General features: G+C 36.2%; 1 protein-coding gene across 5 annotated transcripts in view; it reads left to right on the top strand.

Annotated features, from left to right (window-relative positions):
• FAM98B (family with sequence similarity 98 member B) overlaps positions 1–14,886 on the top strand; it is a 35,441-nt gene extending 20,555 nt beyond the window's left edge. Inside the window, exons 7-9 of one of the 5 annotated variants that reach the window (XM_082649749.1) lie at positions 10,243–10,410; positions 12,698–12,821; positions 12,894–14,886. In XM_082649749.1, coding sequence (XP_082505875.1) covers positions 10,243–10,410; positions 12,698–12,821; positions 12,894–13,039 — 438 coding nt within the window. In that variant the 3' untranslated portion in view covers positions 13,040–14,886. Of the gene's footprint in view, positions 1–10,242; positions 10,411–12,697 lie in introns of all 5 variants that reach the window. The other 4 variants (XM_082649751.1, XM_082649750.1, XM_082649752.1 and 1 more) reach the window with 4 other exon arrangements.
• The last annotated feature ends 1,149 nt before the right edge of the window (positions 14,887–16,035 follow it).

Below are 16,035 nucleotides of genomic sequence, written 5' to 3' on the forward strand. Positions count from 1 at the left end.
CTTCAGGTAGTTTTCTAGAGAGCTGTCACCCATCATTCCCATTTTATGCCTCTAATCTGTACCCAGGCGGCATCTGGGATCCTCCACTCCAGACTGTAAGCTGGGACAATTATAGGAAAACATTTGCTTCCCCTGTTTGAGGGAGCATTGTGTCCTGTGCTCCTTGATGTCCAGTGTCTGAAAATCACTGGTTCTCGTGGGTTGTCCAGTTTTATAGTTGTTTCAGGTAGGAGGGTAAATCTGTGCCTGTTACTCTCAGATATTATTATTACATTCTTTGGATTAACTGGGTAGTTGTCCTGCCCCCATATTGTATCAACTGGCGTCATTTATGCAGCTTCATTCAACTGATACCTGGGCTGGGTTGGGCTGGAACATCCAAGACGGTTGCCTCACACGTCTGGGTTTTGCTAACTGTTTCTTGGGGTGCTTCACTTGTCATCTTGGCCCTTAGGTGGTCTCTCTCTCCTGTGGTGCCCCACATTGGTTTCCTATGGCTGCTGTAATAAATTACCACAAACTTAGTGGTTTAAATAATACACATTTATTTTCTTACAGATCTAGAGATCAGAAGTCCTAAAATGAAGGTATTGGCAGGGTTGCATTCCTCCCGGACACTTCAGGGGAGAATCTGTTTCCTTGCATTTACTAGCTTCCAGATACCACCTGTGTACCTCGAGTCATGACCTCATCCTCCATCTTCAAAATCAATAGTGTAGGATCTTCCATTCTTTCTCCTTCTGCTTCCATTGTCACATGCCTTCTGCTGTCTCTCTCTTATCAGGAGCCTTGTGGTTACACTGGGCTTACCCAGATAATCCATCTCAAGATCCCTAACTTAACTCACATCTGTATCTTCAAGGTGACATATTCACAGGTTCCAGGGATTAGGATGTGGAGATCTCGGGGGAGCCATTCTGTTTACCAGGTGTCTTCTAATTGGAGTTTATTTTTTTCCTGCATTGTATTTTGTTATCATATGCGGCTGCTGCTTTTTTCTTTTCTTTTTCTCTTTTTTAAATATACTTTTAAAAATCAAGTATTCTAATGAGTCCTCTTTTCTATACTTTCCCTCCTAAAAGCTTGTATCCTTCTACTACAGTTTGGGCTGTTTGCGTGCCTATCCTTGGCTACTCCACTATTTCCTGGATTCCATGGCCTTCTCTTTCATTGTTTATTCCCTCAATCTGCCATAGTAAGTCCACAAATAACTTCCTAACAAAGGGTGCATAGGAGTGATTTTTCTGAACCCTTGAATTCTAAAAATGTTTATTCTGCTGCCACATTTGATTGATAGTTTGGGTAAATATAAAATTCTAGGTGGAAAACATTTTTCTCTAAGAATATTGAAGGCAAAAAAAAAAAAAGAATATTGAAGGCATTGCTTCATTGTTTTCTAGCATATAGTGCTGCTGTTGAGAAACCCAGTGCCATTGCCTGTCCTTTTGGATGACCTTTTATTTTTCACTGGGAGCTTTTGGACCCTCTTCTTTTTTTGAGAGTTACATTTTATTTGACAGACTTGCTGAGGACTTAAGCCTGGAAGACAGCCTCTCAGATGACTCTGAGGGACTGCTCTGAAGAGAGGTAAGGGAGGAGTCAGGATATATAGGAGTTTTTGCAAGGAACGAGGTAGTAGGAACATCAAAAGATCATTGTTAAAAAAAAAAAAAAGAAAGATCATTGTTAATTAAAGAAAAACAGGGACTTCCCTGGTGGTTGGACTCTCTTCTTTATCCTTGGAGTTCTGAAATTTCACAGCATATGTCAGTCTGGGTCTTCCTGAATTCATTGTGCTAAACATTAGGTGGGCATTTCAATCTGTAGACTCTTAGCTTTTATATTTCTCTTTATTAATTTATTCCCTTTTGTTTTCTCTTTCTGAAACTCTTGTTATTCAGATATTAGACCCCCTGGATAGATCCACTTGAGTTTCTTTATTTTTTTTCTCATTTTCTGTCTCTTCCTTTTTGATTGACTTTCTTGGAAATGTCCTCAATTTTATTTTGTGCTTGGCACTAAATTTTTGTTTCTGCCATCATTTTTTCATTTCCAGGAATTCTTTTTGCTTCTTGAGTTTTCCTTTTTCATGTTTTTTTTTTCTTGTTTTATGAACGTGCTATCTTCTTCAATGGGGATGAAAAATTTTTTTAAAAAAAGGTTGTTGTTTTTTTTCCCCCCCTTTAATTATTTCTGTCTCTTCCAGGGCAATTTTTGGTTTGTTTTTCTTGGTCTCTCTCTCGTGGTGGCTTTCTTCAAATCATGATGGTCCTTTGTTGTCCATATTTAAGAGAAGACACTGAAAAACTGATTGGGAACTGTAGTCGTTGATCAGGATTGTTGATATCAGACTCTGGAGCTGCCTCCTGTGCTGTGGAAATTCCTGATGCTCATTTGGAGAAGTCTTTTCTCTGTAGCTGCTCAGTGTTTCAAGAAGGGAAGCCTCATTTTTTTTTCTATACATAATTCTCCTTTGGCCAGAGGAGGAGGAGTGGCAACATGGCACCAGGGGTTGGAAGAATAGACTATTCCACAAATAGACAGTTAACCCCTATTTTTGGCTCCCAGTTTCATTTTCTGAGATGTTGGTTCCCTTCTTACCTGTATCCCCTTTTTCCATTCTGTTTATTGTAGTATATGTATATTTTTTGAAAAAAATAATTTAGTGTGTTTGAGAAAATACCTTTAGGAAATATCTTGATATCTTCTCATCTTGGTCTTTTTTCATCATGTTTTAGGACAAGGAGGTTGTGTTTTTGTTGTTTTTCCCTTAGTCTGGAAGATTTTTTAAATATCTTTTTTCTCAGAGTATAGGTCAAATTTTGGCCTTTCATGCCATCCTTTTCAATTGATTATGTGAGTATATACATTTATACCCTGAGTTTTCTTTTCTTGTTAAATTTAATATATCTTTATCTTATTCTCCCTATTTCATGTGTCTGATGTTGAATGACTCATCAAATATTGTTCTACAGCATTTAAAATCTTTTGCATACAGATATACTCTATTGATTGACATTGAGTTTTCCTTTAATTTTGTCTCCTTTGACCCTGTAATGAAATTTTTGGCAGCTAAATTTTTGTTCATGTCCATGATATATTCCTAAAAGTGGAATTCCTTGATCAAAGAATATGCATTATAATGCTTTTGATGCACACTCTAGAGTTGCCCTTCAAAAAGATTATACGTGTTTATTAGTATGGTTAATCTGGTTTCTCTGTTACTTTGCTGGTATTGAAATAGGACTGAGTATACTTTTATAGTTTCCTTTTTTTTTTTTTTTTTCCTGAATATATTGTGATCATGGTCCCATATCTCTAAAAGTTCTATTTCGGTGTCCTTTTAAAATTGATTTTTAATTTATTTCTTATTTTTTGAGTTATAATTCACCATCTTAAAGTGTACAGTTCAGTGGTTTTTAGTATATTCACTGTATTCTGTGCCATTATCTAATTCCACAACGTTTCCCTCACCGCCAAAAGAAACATGCACCTATTAGTGGTCATTTGCTGTACCTTCAACTTCCTTTTCTGACACTCACTACTATAACCTACTTTCTGTCTCTTTGGATTTGCCTGTTCTGGATATTTCATATATATAAGGAGTCATACAATATGTGGCTTTTTATGTTTGGCTTCTTAGCATAATGCTTTCAAGTTTCATCCATGTTGTCCCATGTAACTGCACAATCAGCCCTCCATGTCTGCAGATGTGAAACCCATGGATTCCTAGGGATTCCTAAATGGAAATTTACTGTGTGAAAGGTTATGACTCTTAATGCTCTTGATTCACATCACCAAATTGTTTTTTACAAAGTTTGTATGAATTTAAGCTCCTACAAGTAGGGTAAATGAAATTTTGCCTTCACTTTAGCTTCTTTAGTATTTAGAATATTATCAATTTTATGGCTAACTTGATGGTTAAAAAAGACTAAGTTGTTTTAACGTGTATATTTTTTATTAGTGGTACAGTTGAACATTTTTTCATAAGCTTATTAGTCATTTGAATTTCCTCTTTTTTGAAATTTCTATTTGTGTCTTGTCTTTTTTTCCCCTTAAGGTCTTCCTGTTTTCCTTCTGATTGAGCTTTTTATATATTAAGGAAGTTAGCTAGTTGCTTTATTTGTTGAAAATATTTTCCCCAGTGGTCTTTTGTTTTATGTCTTTTGCTGTGCAGAAATTTTAGTCTATAATATGGTTAAGTTTTTCAGTTTAAAATAAAACTTTAAACAGTGAACTCTTTTTAAAAATTTATAATTAATTTTTTTATTGGAGTGTAGTTGATTTACAGTGTTGTGTGAGTTTCTGCTGTACAGCAAAGTGAGTCAGTTATACATATACCTATATCCACTCTTTTGTAGATTCTATTCCCATATAGGTCATTACAGAGTATTGAATAGAGTTCCCTGTGCTATAAGGTAGGTTCTTATTAGTTATCTATTGTATATATAGTAGTGTGTCTATGTCAGTCCGAATCTCCCAGTTTATACCTCCCCCCTCCCTTTCCCCCTTGGTAACCATAAGTTTGTTTTCTACATCTGTGACTCGATTTCTGTTTTGTAAATAGGTTCTTTTGTACGATTTTTTTGGATTCCACATATAAGTGATATCATATGATACTTGTCTTTCTCTGTCTGACTTACTTACTATGATAAACTCTAGGTCCATCCATGTTGCTGCAGATGGCATTATTTCATTCTTTTTTATGGCTGAGTAATATTTCATTGTATATAGGTACCACATCTTCATTATCCATTCCTCTTTTGATGGACATTTAGGTTGCTTCCATGTCCTGGTTATTGTAAGTAGTGCTGCAGTGAACATTGGGGTGCATGTACCCTTTCTAATTATGGTTTTCTCCAGATATATGCCTATGAGTGGGATTGCTAGATCATATGGTAGCTCTACTTTTAGTTTTTTAAGGAATCTCCATACTGTTCTCCATAGTGGCTGTACCAATTTACATTCCCACCAACAGTGTAGGAGGGTTCCCTTTTCTCCACTCCCTCTCCAACATTTATTGTTTGTAGATTTTTTGATGATGGCCATTCTAACAAGTGTGAGGTGATACCTCATTGTAGTTTTGATTTGCATTTCTCTAATAATTAGTGATATTGAGCATCTTTTCATGTGCTTTTTTTTTTTTTTTTTGCATACAAATTCTTGACCTTATATATTCATTTTGTCATTTTTTTCCCTGCCTGTAATGGGTTTCTTAACACGAAGTCAGTCCATGCCCAGGATTTCTTTTTTTTTTGTTCATCAACATTAGACTATATTTTGCATTTATATAATAAAATATAGAAGACAATAAAAATAAGTGAGTATTGTTATAAGCAACAACAGAAATAAAACACATGAGCAATATTCAGCAAAACAAGGCAGACATAAAATGATATACATTGTATGGTTTCTTTTTAAAAAATTCAGAACTGGGCAAAACAAATTTATGGTGAAGGTAGTAGTGATTATGGGAACAGAAAGCAGGGGTCATGACCAGGAAATAGTATAAGGAAGGCTTCCAAGGTGCTGGGAAAGTTCTGTTTCTTGATCTGAGTAGTGGTTATACTAGTGGGAGTTCAGATAACTCACATAAGTCATAAGTTTATAGTTAAACTTACGACTTATACACTTTTCTCTGTGTTATAACTTATTAAAAAAGCTAAGACAAAAGCCTTATTTAGTTCATTAAGATCAGCAGTTGGCAAAGAATTACTGAATATTATTTTAGACACCTACAAAGTTCAAGGAAGTGTCTTAGGTGATCAAAGATTCCAAGTCCATTCCACTATCAAATATATATTTTTTTCTTATTAGTCATCCATATTATACACATCAGTGTATACATGTCAATCCCAATCTCCCAGTTCATCACACCACTCCCGCCCCACACCACTTACCCCCTTGGTGCCCATATGTTTTTTCTCTGCTTCTCTGTGTCAATTTCTGCTCAGCAAACTGGATCATCTGTACCATTTTCTAGGTTCCACATATATGCGTTAATATACAATATTTGTTTTTCTCTTTCTGACTTCACTCTGTATGACAGTCTCTAGATCCATCCACGTTTCAACAAATGACCCAATTTCGTTCCTTTTTATGGCTGAGTAATATTTCATTGTATATATGTACCACATCTTCTTTATCCATTCGTCTGTCGATGGGCATTTAGGTTGCTTCCATGACCTGGCTATTGTAAATAGTGCTGCAATGAACATTGGGGTGCATGTGTCTTTGAATCATGGTTTTCTCTGGCTATATGCCCGGGAGTGGGATTGCTGGGTCATGTGGTAATTCTATTTTTAGTTTCTTGAGGAACCTCCATACTGTTCTCAATAGTGGCTGTATCAATTTACATTCCCACCAACAGTGTAGGAGGGTTCCCTTTTCTCCACACCCTCTCCAGCATTTGTTGTATGTAGATTTTTTGATGATGGCCATAACAAGTGTGAGGTGATACCTCATTGTAGTTTTGATTTGCATTCTCTAATAATTAGTGATATTGAGCATCTTTTCATGTGCTTTTTAGCCATCTGTATGTCTTCTTTGGAGAAATGTCTCTTTAGATCTTCTGCCCATTTGTTGATTGGGTTGTTTGTTTTTTTGATATTAGGCTGCATGAGCGGTTTGTATATTTTGGAGATTAATCCCTTGTCAGTCACTTTGTTTGCAAATATTTTCTCCCATTCTGTGGGTTTTCTTTTAGTTTTATTGATGATTTCCTTTGCCGTTCAAAAGCTTTTAAGTTTCATTAGGTCCCATTTGTTTTTATTTTCATTACTCTTGGAGGAGGATCAAAAAAGATCTTGCTGCAGTTTATGTCAGTGTTCTGCATATGTTTTCCTCTAAGAGTTTTATAGTATCTGGTCTTACATTTAAGTCTTTAATCCATTTTGAGTTTATTTTTGTGTATGGTGTTAGGGAATGTGCTAATTTCATTCTTTTACATGTAGCTGTCCAGTTTCCCCAGCACCTCTTATTGAAGAGACTGTCTTTTCTCCAGTATATAGTCTTGCCTCCTTTGTCGTAGATTAGGTGACCATGGGTATGTGAGTTTATCTCTGGGCTTTCTGTACTGTTCCATTAATCTATATTTCTGTTTCTGTGCCAGTACCATACTGTTTTGATTACTGTAGCTTTGTAGTATAGTCTGAAGTCAGGGAGCCTGATTCCTCCAGCTCCGTTTTTCTTTCTCAAGATTGCCTTGGCTATTCAGGATCTTTTGTGTCTCCATACAAATTGTAACATTTTCTTGTTCTAATTCTGTGAAAAATGCTATTGATAATTTGATAGGGATTGCATCGAATCTGTGGATTACTTTGGGTAGTATAGTCATTTTGACAATATTGATTCTTCCAATCCAAGAATATGGTATATCTTTCCATCTGTTTGTGTCATCTTTGATTTCTTTCATCAATATCTTATAGTTTTCTGAGTACAGGTCTTTTGCCTCCTGAGTACAGGTATTTTATGCGGTGGTAGATGGGATTGTTTCCCTAATTTCTCTTTCTGATCTTTAATTGTTAATGTATAGGAATGCAAGAAATATCTGTGTATTAATTTTATATCCTACAACTTTACCAAATTCATTGATGGGCTCTAGTAGTTTTCTGGTAGCATCTTTAGGATTTTCTATGTATAGTATCATGTCATCTGCAAACAGTGATAGTTTTACTTCTTTTCCTATTTGGATTCCTTTTATTTCTTTTTCTTCTCTGATTGCCATGCCTAGGACTTTTAAATCTATGTTGAATAAAAGTGGAGACAGTGGACATCCTTGTCTTGTTCTTGATCTTAGAGGAAATGCTTTCAGTTTTTCACCATTGAGAATGATGTTTGCTGTGGGTTTGTTGTATATGGCCTTTACTATGTTGAGATATGCTTCCTCTGTGTCCACTTTCTGGAGAGTTTGTATCATAGATGAGTGTTGATTTTTGTCAGAAGCTTTTTCTGCATCTATTGAGATGGTCATATGGTTTTTATTCAGTTTGTTAATGTCGTGTATCACATTGATTTATGTATGTTGAAGAATCCTTATATCCCTGGGATAAATCCCACTTGATCATTGTGTATGATTGTTTTAATGTGTTGTTGCATTTAGTTTACTAGTATTTTGTTGAGGATTTTTGCATCTATATTCATCAGTGATATTGGCCTGTAATTTTCTTTTTTTGTGATATCTTTGTCTGTTTTTGGTATCAGGGTGATGGTGGCCTTGTAGAATGAGCTTGGGGGTTGTTACTTTCTCTGCAAGTTTGAGAAGGATAGGTGTTAACCCTTCTCTAAATGTTTGACAGAATTCGCCTGTGAAGCCATCTGGTCCTGGACTTTTGTTTGTTGGAAGTTTTAAAATCACTGTTTTAATTTCAGTACTTGTGATTGATGTGTTCATATTTTCTATTTCTTCCTGGTTCAGTCTTGGAAGCTTGTATCTTTTTGAGAGTTTGTCCATTTCTTCTAGGTTGTCCATTTTATTGGCATATAGTTGCTTGTAGTTAAACAATGAACTCTTTATTATATTTGGAATCCCCTTAGTTATATGTTGATTATTATTATTATTTTACAATTAGACAACAGTTCATTGCAGCACGATTTAAAAAATCTATTTCTTTTCTCATTGCTCTTTTTTTTAATGTTTTAATATTCTTCATTTTTAGAGCAGTTAAAGGTTCATAGCAATATTGAACAGAAGGTTTTGAGATTTCCATTTACCTCCTGCCCCCCCACACACATAACCCGCCCATCATCATCCCCCACGAGAGTAGTAAATTTTTGCAGCTGATGAACCTACATTGATACATCATTATTATCCAAAGTCTCATAGTTTATATTAGGTTTCACTCTTGGTGCTGCACATTCTATGGTTTTGAAAAAATACACAAAGACAGGTATCCACCATTATAGTATCGTACAGAATATTTTCACTGCCAGAAAAATCTTCTCTGCTTTGCCTATTCTTCCCTCCCTCCGCACAACCCCTGACAACCCATATAATCTTTTTACTATCTCTATAGTTTTGCTTTTTCCAGAATGTCATATAGTTGAAGTCATACAGATTATTATTTTCAGATTAGCTTCTTTCACTTAATAATAGACATTTAAGTTTCCTTCATGCCTTTTTGTCTCACTGATCTTTGATGCCTCCTCTATCATTTATTGCATTCATGCATTTATGAGGCCCTGAATCTCAATTGCCTCTTTTGTTTCATCAATCTATTCCCCCTACCAGTTCCATTTAATTAGACCGAGGTAGGATAGTATAGTGTTATCTATACAACCACTCTAAAAGGATGTTTTGAAGATTAAAGATATGATATTAGATGAAAAATAAATAGCTTGGCTTATTTAACAAGTAGTCAATGAATGTTAACTCTTAAGGCAATGATGATTTAGATATCCCCTACCTCCCTGCCCACCACTCTCCCCCAAAAAATATTCCAGTAGGACTGCAATAAATCTATAAGTTAATTTTGAGGGAAACCAACAATACTCAATGTCCCCATCCAGAAACTTGGTATTTCTGTTTATTCAAGTTTTACTTCTGTTTTTGTAGATTTACTAATGTTTTCTTCTTAAAGGTTCTGTGTGTGTTTTTGGTACAGCTATTTTTAGGTATTTTGCTTTTTGTTAATATGAATGGGATATTTTTTTCGTTACTTTTTAAATGAGTTGTTACTGGTAGTTATGTAGCCTTTTAGCATCTGTTGGGCTTTTTTTTTTCTCATTCTACTTACAGATTATCAGATATTTGAATGTTTTGCTCCTCTGTTTCTTTGCTTGTGTTATTATCTCCTTTTTTTCTTTCTGAAGATTATGATTGCCATCGCCCTTTTTTAAAATTAATTAATTAATTTGGCTGCGTTGGGTCTTAGTTGTGGCACGCGGGATCTTTGCAGCATGCAGGATCTTTAGTTGCGGCATGCAGGATCTTTGTTATAGTACGTGGGATCTTTAGTTGTGACATGCAGGATCTTTAGTGTGGCATGCAGGATCTTTTGTTATTGCGTGCGGACTTCTCAGTTGTGGCGCACGGGCTCTAGAGCGCGTGGGCTGAGTAGTTGGGGTACGCAGGCTGAGTTGCCCCACGGCATGTGGGATCTTAGTTCCCTGACAAGGGATGGAACCCACGTCCCCTGCATTGGAAGGTGGAGTCTTAACCACTGGATCACCAGGGAAGTCCCACCATTGCTCTTTCATTGAAATGTTCTTTGGTTCCTTTTTTCCCTGAATTTTGTCATTTAGATAAAAACAGATGACATAGCAAGAATTTACCAGCCTAAGCGTTACGCTTTGTCACCCAAGACAACAATAACCTTGGCACATCTACTTGCTGCCCGTGAAGATCTATCCAAGATCATCAGGACAAGTAGTGGCTCCAGCCGGGAGAAGACAGCATGTGCCATTAATAAGGTTGGTCTTTCTTTCAGTAACAGCGGGTAATGAATTTATAATATCCTTGTTTGATGTTTTTACAGATTTAATCCATTTTTCTTTTAATCCTAGTGAACTCCTAGAAAAGAGAGTGGTGGAGGGCCTTCAGTCAATTTAGGCTTAGTAATGTTTTCTGTGTGCATGTTTGTTTGAATTTCTGTATTCATAAATTAAACCACAGTTTTATCTGAATTAGAGGAATTAAGAATTATTTTTATGAATAGCATTAGCAAGAATTATTTGCCTTCTTTCCAATAATGTAATCATTTTTTGTCAGTAAAAATCTGTAGGAGTCATTTCGGGTACTCACATATTCCTTAGATCCTTGGTGTAAAGGGAGGAGTCCATGCTTTGGGTTCACATCCTAGCTCTATCATTTACTTAGAGCAGTCACCTTGGGCAAGTTGCGGAATCTCTTGGAGGTTCCATTTCCTGATTCAGAGTATAGATCCATTGCTCTGACAGTAGTCTTAAATAAGCTCAGAGTCTGAATTTTTTACTTTATGACATTAGCATTAACAATAAACTAATTTAGAACGTTTATATTAGCTTGATTAGCATATACTTTTTATTTAGATAGATCACTCTATGACAAACTACTACAAAAGAGCAAGAAATCAGAAGTAAGGGATTTGGGTAATTTTAAAACATCGTTTCTCACTCAATGCAGTGAGAAAGGTATCCTGTGTCAAGGGATAGCTGTATGTAAAGTCAGTTTGCTGATTATTGCTAAGTTAGGCACCAGTGTTTGGGCCTTCCTGCTTCCATTTTAGACCAACCTCCTCTCTTCTTAAAGTGTTCTGTCTTTAAATATGTTACTTAATGTCTTGCATCAGGTTATAAGCTAGTCTTGATGGATCAAGAGTTCTATTTCTTTAAGTGACATTACCCATCTCTTTTCTGAGTTTGTAATTTATAGTCTGGTTATTTGAGGGCAATCTTATGAGATCTTGGAACAGCGTCCCTGTATATCCACCCACATAGCATGTTTGGTGGAGAGACCAATGAAGATAACAACCAAGAAAAAAGCTACTGATATTTTTTGGATTTGGTAATTAGGATGTTATTGCTGACTTTTAAAAGAAAGTTTGCTTCTTCGAACCTTGTCCCACAGTGAGGATGTTGTACTTTTTGTCTTTCATTTATGACATAAAGTAGTAAAACATGATTTTGATTAGAGAATCAAAGGAAGTAGAACACAACTGATTCATAGATCATTTTAGTTGAGGCACTTCTGGTTTACCTTCTTTCCTGAAAGAGACTAGCAGGAAGCTATTTGCTTCCTGTTGGTCTCTGTACACAGGCATATAAAGTAGTTCCTTTCTACAGAAAGTTGGGGACTTAAAGCAAACTCTTCCTTGGTTTATCCTTCAAAGCATTATAAAGCATGGTTAAGGAAGTGTATCAAGTCTCTCTTTTCTCTATAATATAGTAACTAGTATCATTGAAAGTTAGCTTAATTTCTCATAAAAAAGGAATAGTTCAGGCTTCCCTGGTGGCGCAGTGGTTGAGAGTCCGACTGCCGATGCAGGGGACATGGGTTTGTGCCCCGGTCCGGGAAGATCCCACATGCCGTGGAGCGGCTGGGCCCGTGAGCCATGGCCGCTGAGCCTGCGCATCCAGAGCCTGTGCTCCGCAACGGGAGAGGCCACAACAGTGAGAGGCCTGTGTGCCACAAAAAAAAAAAAAAAAAAAGGAATAGTTCATTGAAAATCCTTGTATCTCTTTACAGTGATAACCTTGGATTATAGCCATTATGTTCATCTCTGACTGCATTATACCCACATGTTATCATATATACTTCATACTCTGTTGAAATAAAATGTGCTCAGAAATAGTCTTTTATTGGATAATCTATTACCAAACCAATGGCAATAGAAAGTCCAGAGTTGTTGCATAAATGGATATGAAGTCATGTAAGGTATGTATTTTATGTATACTGTAAATGTTTTGCTAAAAAAATTTCTTAGTGTGATGGGTACTACATTTGTTATAAAATTTGCTAAACAAATTTAAACAAGTCGTTAAGTTTCAGAAATATTTCCCCACATTGCTTAAAAATAACAGCACATTGTGAGGAATTTGTCACACATCACATTTGTATTTTCAATATTAATTCATACTGCTGTGTCTGATACTTTCATGTCCTTAAATACTTGACTTCTGTTTCTTTATTAGAACAATAACTTCAATATTGCTTGTATCCTTTATGTAAATTTTAACTTTTAAAATATTGGAAACTGAAAGAAGATATTTCTTTACACAGGTGCTGATGGGAAGGGTGCCTGACAGGGGAGGACGGCCGAATGAAATTGAACCACCACCCCCTGAAATGCCCCCTTGGCAAAAGAGACAAGAAGGCGGCGGAAGGGGTGGTTGGGGTGGTGGAGGTGGAGGTAGAGGAGGTGGTGGGAGTGGAAGAGGCGGTTGGGGAGGGGGAGGGGGAGGGGGGTGGGGTGGAGGTGGAGGAGGGGGTGGTAGAGGAGGAGGTTTCCAAGGCAGGGGAGATTATGGTGGAAGAGGGGGCTATGGAGGAAGAGGGGGCTATGGAGGAAGAGGTTATGGAGATCCATATGGAGGAGGTGGTGGTGGATATAGAAGATATTAAAAGCTAAGCATTTAGATAGCAGGCTTACTTCTTAATAGATACATTAGGCATAGTGTTCTAAATAACTACTTGAATGTCATCTTTGAAGTAAACACCATGTTAGATACCCTGATGATATCATTCTTGAATTGGGTTTAGTATGTAAAGAGCATTGTTTTATACTACTATTTGATCTCTTAGACAAAGTGATGATTTTTTCTGTATTCTGTGTACTCTTGAGCATGTTATGTCTTTTTAAAAAACAAAAAAAAAAAACGAGCAAAAATTATTTTTAAAAGTGTAAATATATTATTACCATCAAACTTGGAAAATAGAAAGTATTTTATTGTCATGATTGAATTTAGATTGTTACCTGTATTTTATTCAGGTCTGAAACACATAAATGACCCCACTTGTAGTGGAAAGGAATACAGACTATTGCCTCATCTGTATTCCTGTGGCTGTGTTTTGTGTTTGTTAATCCTACTTTACAAAATAGGGAAAGGGGCTGATTGATAGTTGTGTTCAGGAGGAAGATTTCTTGACTTTTTCTTTCTTTTATATGAGCAATTCCTCTGGCCAGGTTTGTGTTAAAATTCCATTAATTGAAGCTGAAGTCTGGTTTTTGCTATGCATATTTGATTTATTTTCCAACTGGATTTGAAATCTATATGGTTTTGTTTGACAGCAGAATTAAAGACTGAGGTCAGAATTACTCTAAAGGGACAAAGACATGTACTAATTTTACATGGTGGTGTGAAAAATATTTCTAAATTGGTTTCTTCATCATTTGTGCCATCACTTTAGGTCTCCGAATATTAAAAGGCAGGCTGCACTGTGCTACACAGGATTAGGACACTCATATCCAGTTTCAGTAGATCAGAGGCAGGGCCAGGGTATCCCGTGGTAATTCTGATTCTCAGCTAGATTTGGGAAACAAAGGGTTGGGGAATGATTAAATGTGGTTTGGTGTTTGGAGCAGTCGAAGGCTTGAGAATCAGGAGTTGTGAATTCAAATCATGGCACTAGTCCAGGGGAGCTATGGGTTGAAATGGCCATAGCTCTCAAGGATTAATTTGTCCTCATTTGTCAAATAAGGAATGTGATACTTGTACCTTCTCAGGTTGTTTTATGAAGACCTAAGTACAAGTCCAATTTGTTGAGAATTTATAAAGGCCTGTTGTGAATGGTTTAAGAGGTGGCCCAAGTAATGCATTTTTCTCTTAGTGTAGAGAGAGAAAAAGATAGTCACATAAATGTTTTCAATCCCACTTTAAAATCTGTAGGCTCCTGGTCAACTCTTGTGCATAACAACTTTCTGTGGTCTAACCAACTCAACAGATAGAAGGCTGAGTACCTGTGGACAAATGGTATTTGATATTTGGCAGTGTTATTCTTGTTGTTGTTTTGTTTTACAGTAAACCCTGTGGAGAAATCTAAAATAATGTTAAACCTTCACATATTGTGTACACCGCAGTCTTGGCCATGTATTTTTCAAGCTAACCCTTTGAGGAAATTTGTTCAGGATAGGAAAACATAAATTTTTTTGGTTATTCTTAAGCTTAGATTTTAAAAAAAATTTTACATGTAATTAAGAGACTTAATTTCTTTTGTGATAGTTGAAGAAAAGCCTTTCCATATAAGGAAACACTTTTATCAGTAGCTATGAACTCTGAAAAATAAATAATTTTAAAAAATATATACGCAAAGACCACTGGAGTAAAATATTTCAAAAAAGTTATTACTTAAACTGTTCATTTAAAACCTTTACATTTCTGCTTCATTTCTTTTCAGGAGCTTTAGTTGCTGATACAGGATGGGTTTACAACTACTTTCAGCTTCTTTTATTACTAAAGGTTTATGGCTAATAATGGTAGAAACATTAGTTTATTAATTTCTGTAAGATTTCTTTGTACCTTCATAGGAGTGCTGTTGGGTTATCTGCTACTCACTGTAAATCTTATCCAAGTTTAGCACTTGCTCCTGGAATCTTGTTGGAGCCGGAACCACTCTTATTTACACATTCCTATAAACTTCACTTGAATGAAAAGCTGAGTGGTCTAGAACCTAATATCTTATTCTTTCCTGTGAGGTAGGATTTTCATGAAAATCTTCTTTCAGTAAAAATTTCTTTCATAGAAAAGTTTGCTAAGCAATATCTAGAATAGCAATAAGGCAATTTGGGGCCTTAATGTGAAAGGCCATAATGTGCAAATGCTTTTATAAATTGAATGCAATACAAATGCAGAGTATGATGAATGGCACCTCACTGCTTCCTAAAATCTAACACCTTCTTCTGTGCCACCTCTTCATCATTCTTTTTTGCCTAGTTCTTAATCTTATTTTTTCCTACTACCTCATTTTCCCTCCCCTTTTTTCTTCTCCCTGCCTTGGTCTATCCTGTGGTATCTAATAGCACCTATAGACATGATCTTACTGGGAGTTTCTGGATTAAAGAAGTAACTGACCTGTTACCTGGATTTGTCCATCCATACATAATTACCACAACATTACACATAAGCTCTCAGTAAAAGAAGAGATGAAGTATTTCCTTTTAACCTGTTCCCTTGTGTTCTGCAGATCAGGGAAATCTTGCCTCACTAAACAGAAAAAAACATCTTAAACCAAAAAGCATTTAATTACCTTTATGTGTGTCAAAAGAAGGTATGATAACCCCCAAAATATTTGTGATGGAGAATGTTCTGAGGAATGATACAATCTATACCTTGTAAGGGGCACAGGGTAGAGAGATTTGGAGTGGGAATTGTGGGTGGAGGAGAGGGTAGGTAGTTTAATCTCTCTTCTAGGGCCAAGTTGTCAGTGTGACTTCATTGTTTTCTATGAAGGACTATGAAATGCCAAAATGATAAATATACCACATCCAAGTGTACCAGAATACATTCCACCATGGAATTTGAGTGATTGGAATATGTTCCTGTTCTCCCCCCCCACCCCCCTTCATTGGTCTAGTTAAACAAAAGTTGGCTGATCATTAAGGAAAAATCACAGCTATCTCT

This window comes from Grampus griseus (genome assembly GCF_964374135.1).
Source record: "Grampus griseus genome assembly, chromosome: 2".
Taxonomy (NCBI): domain Eukaryota; kingdom Metazoa; phylum Chordata; class Mammalia; order Artiodactyla; family Delphinidae; genus Grampus; species Grampus griseus.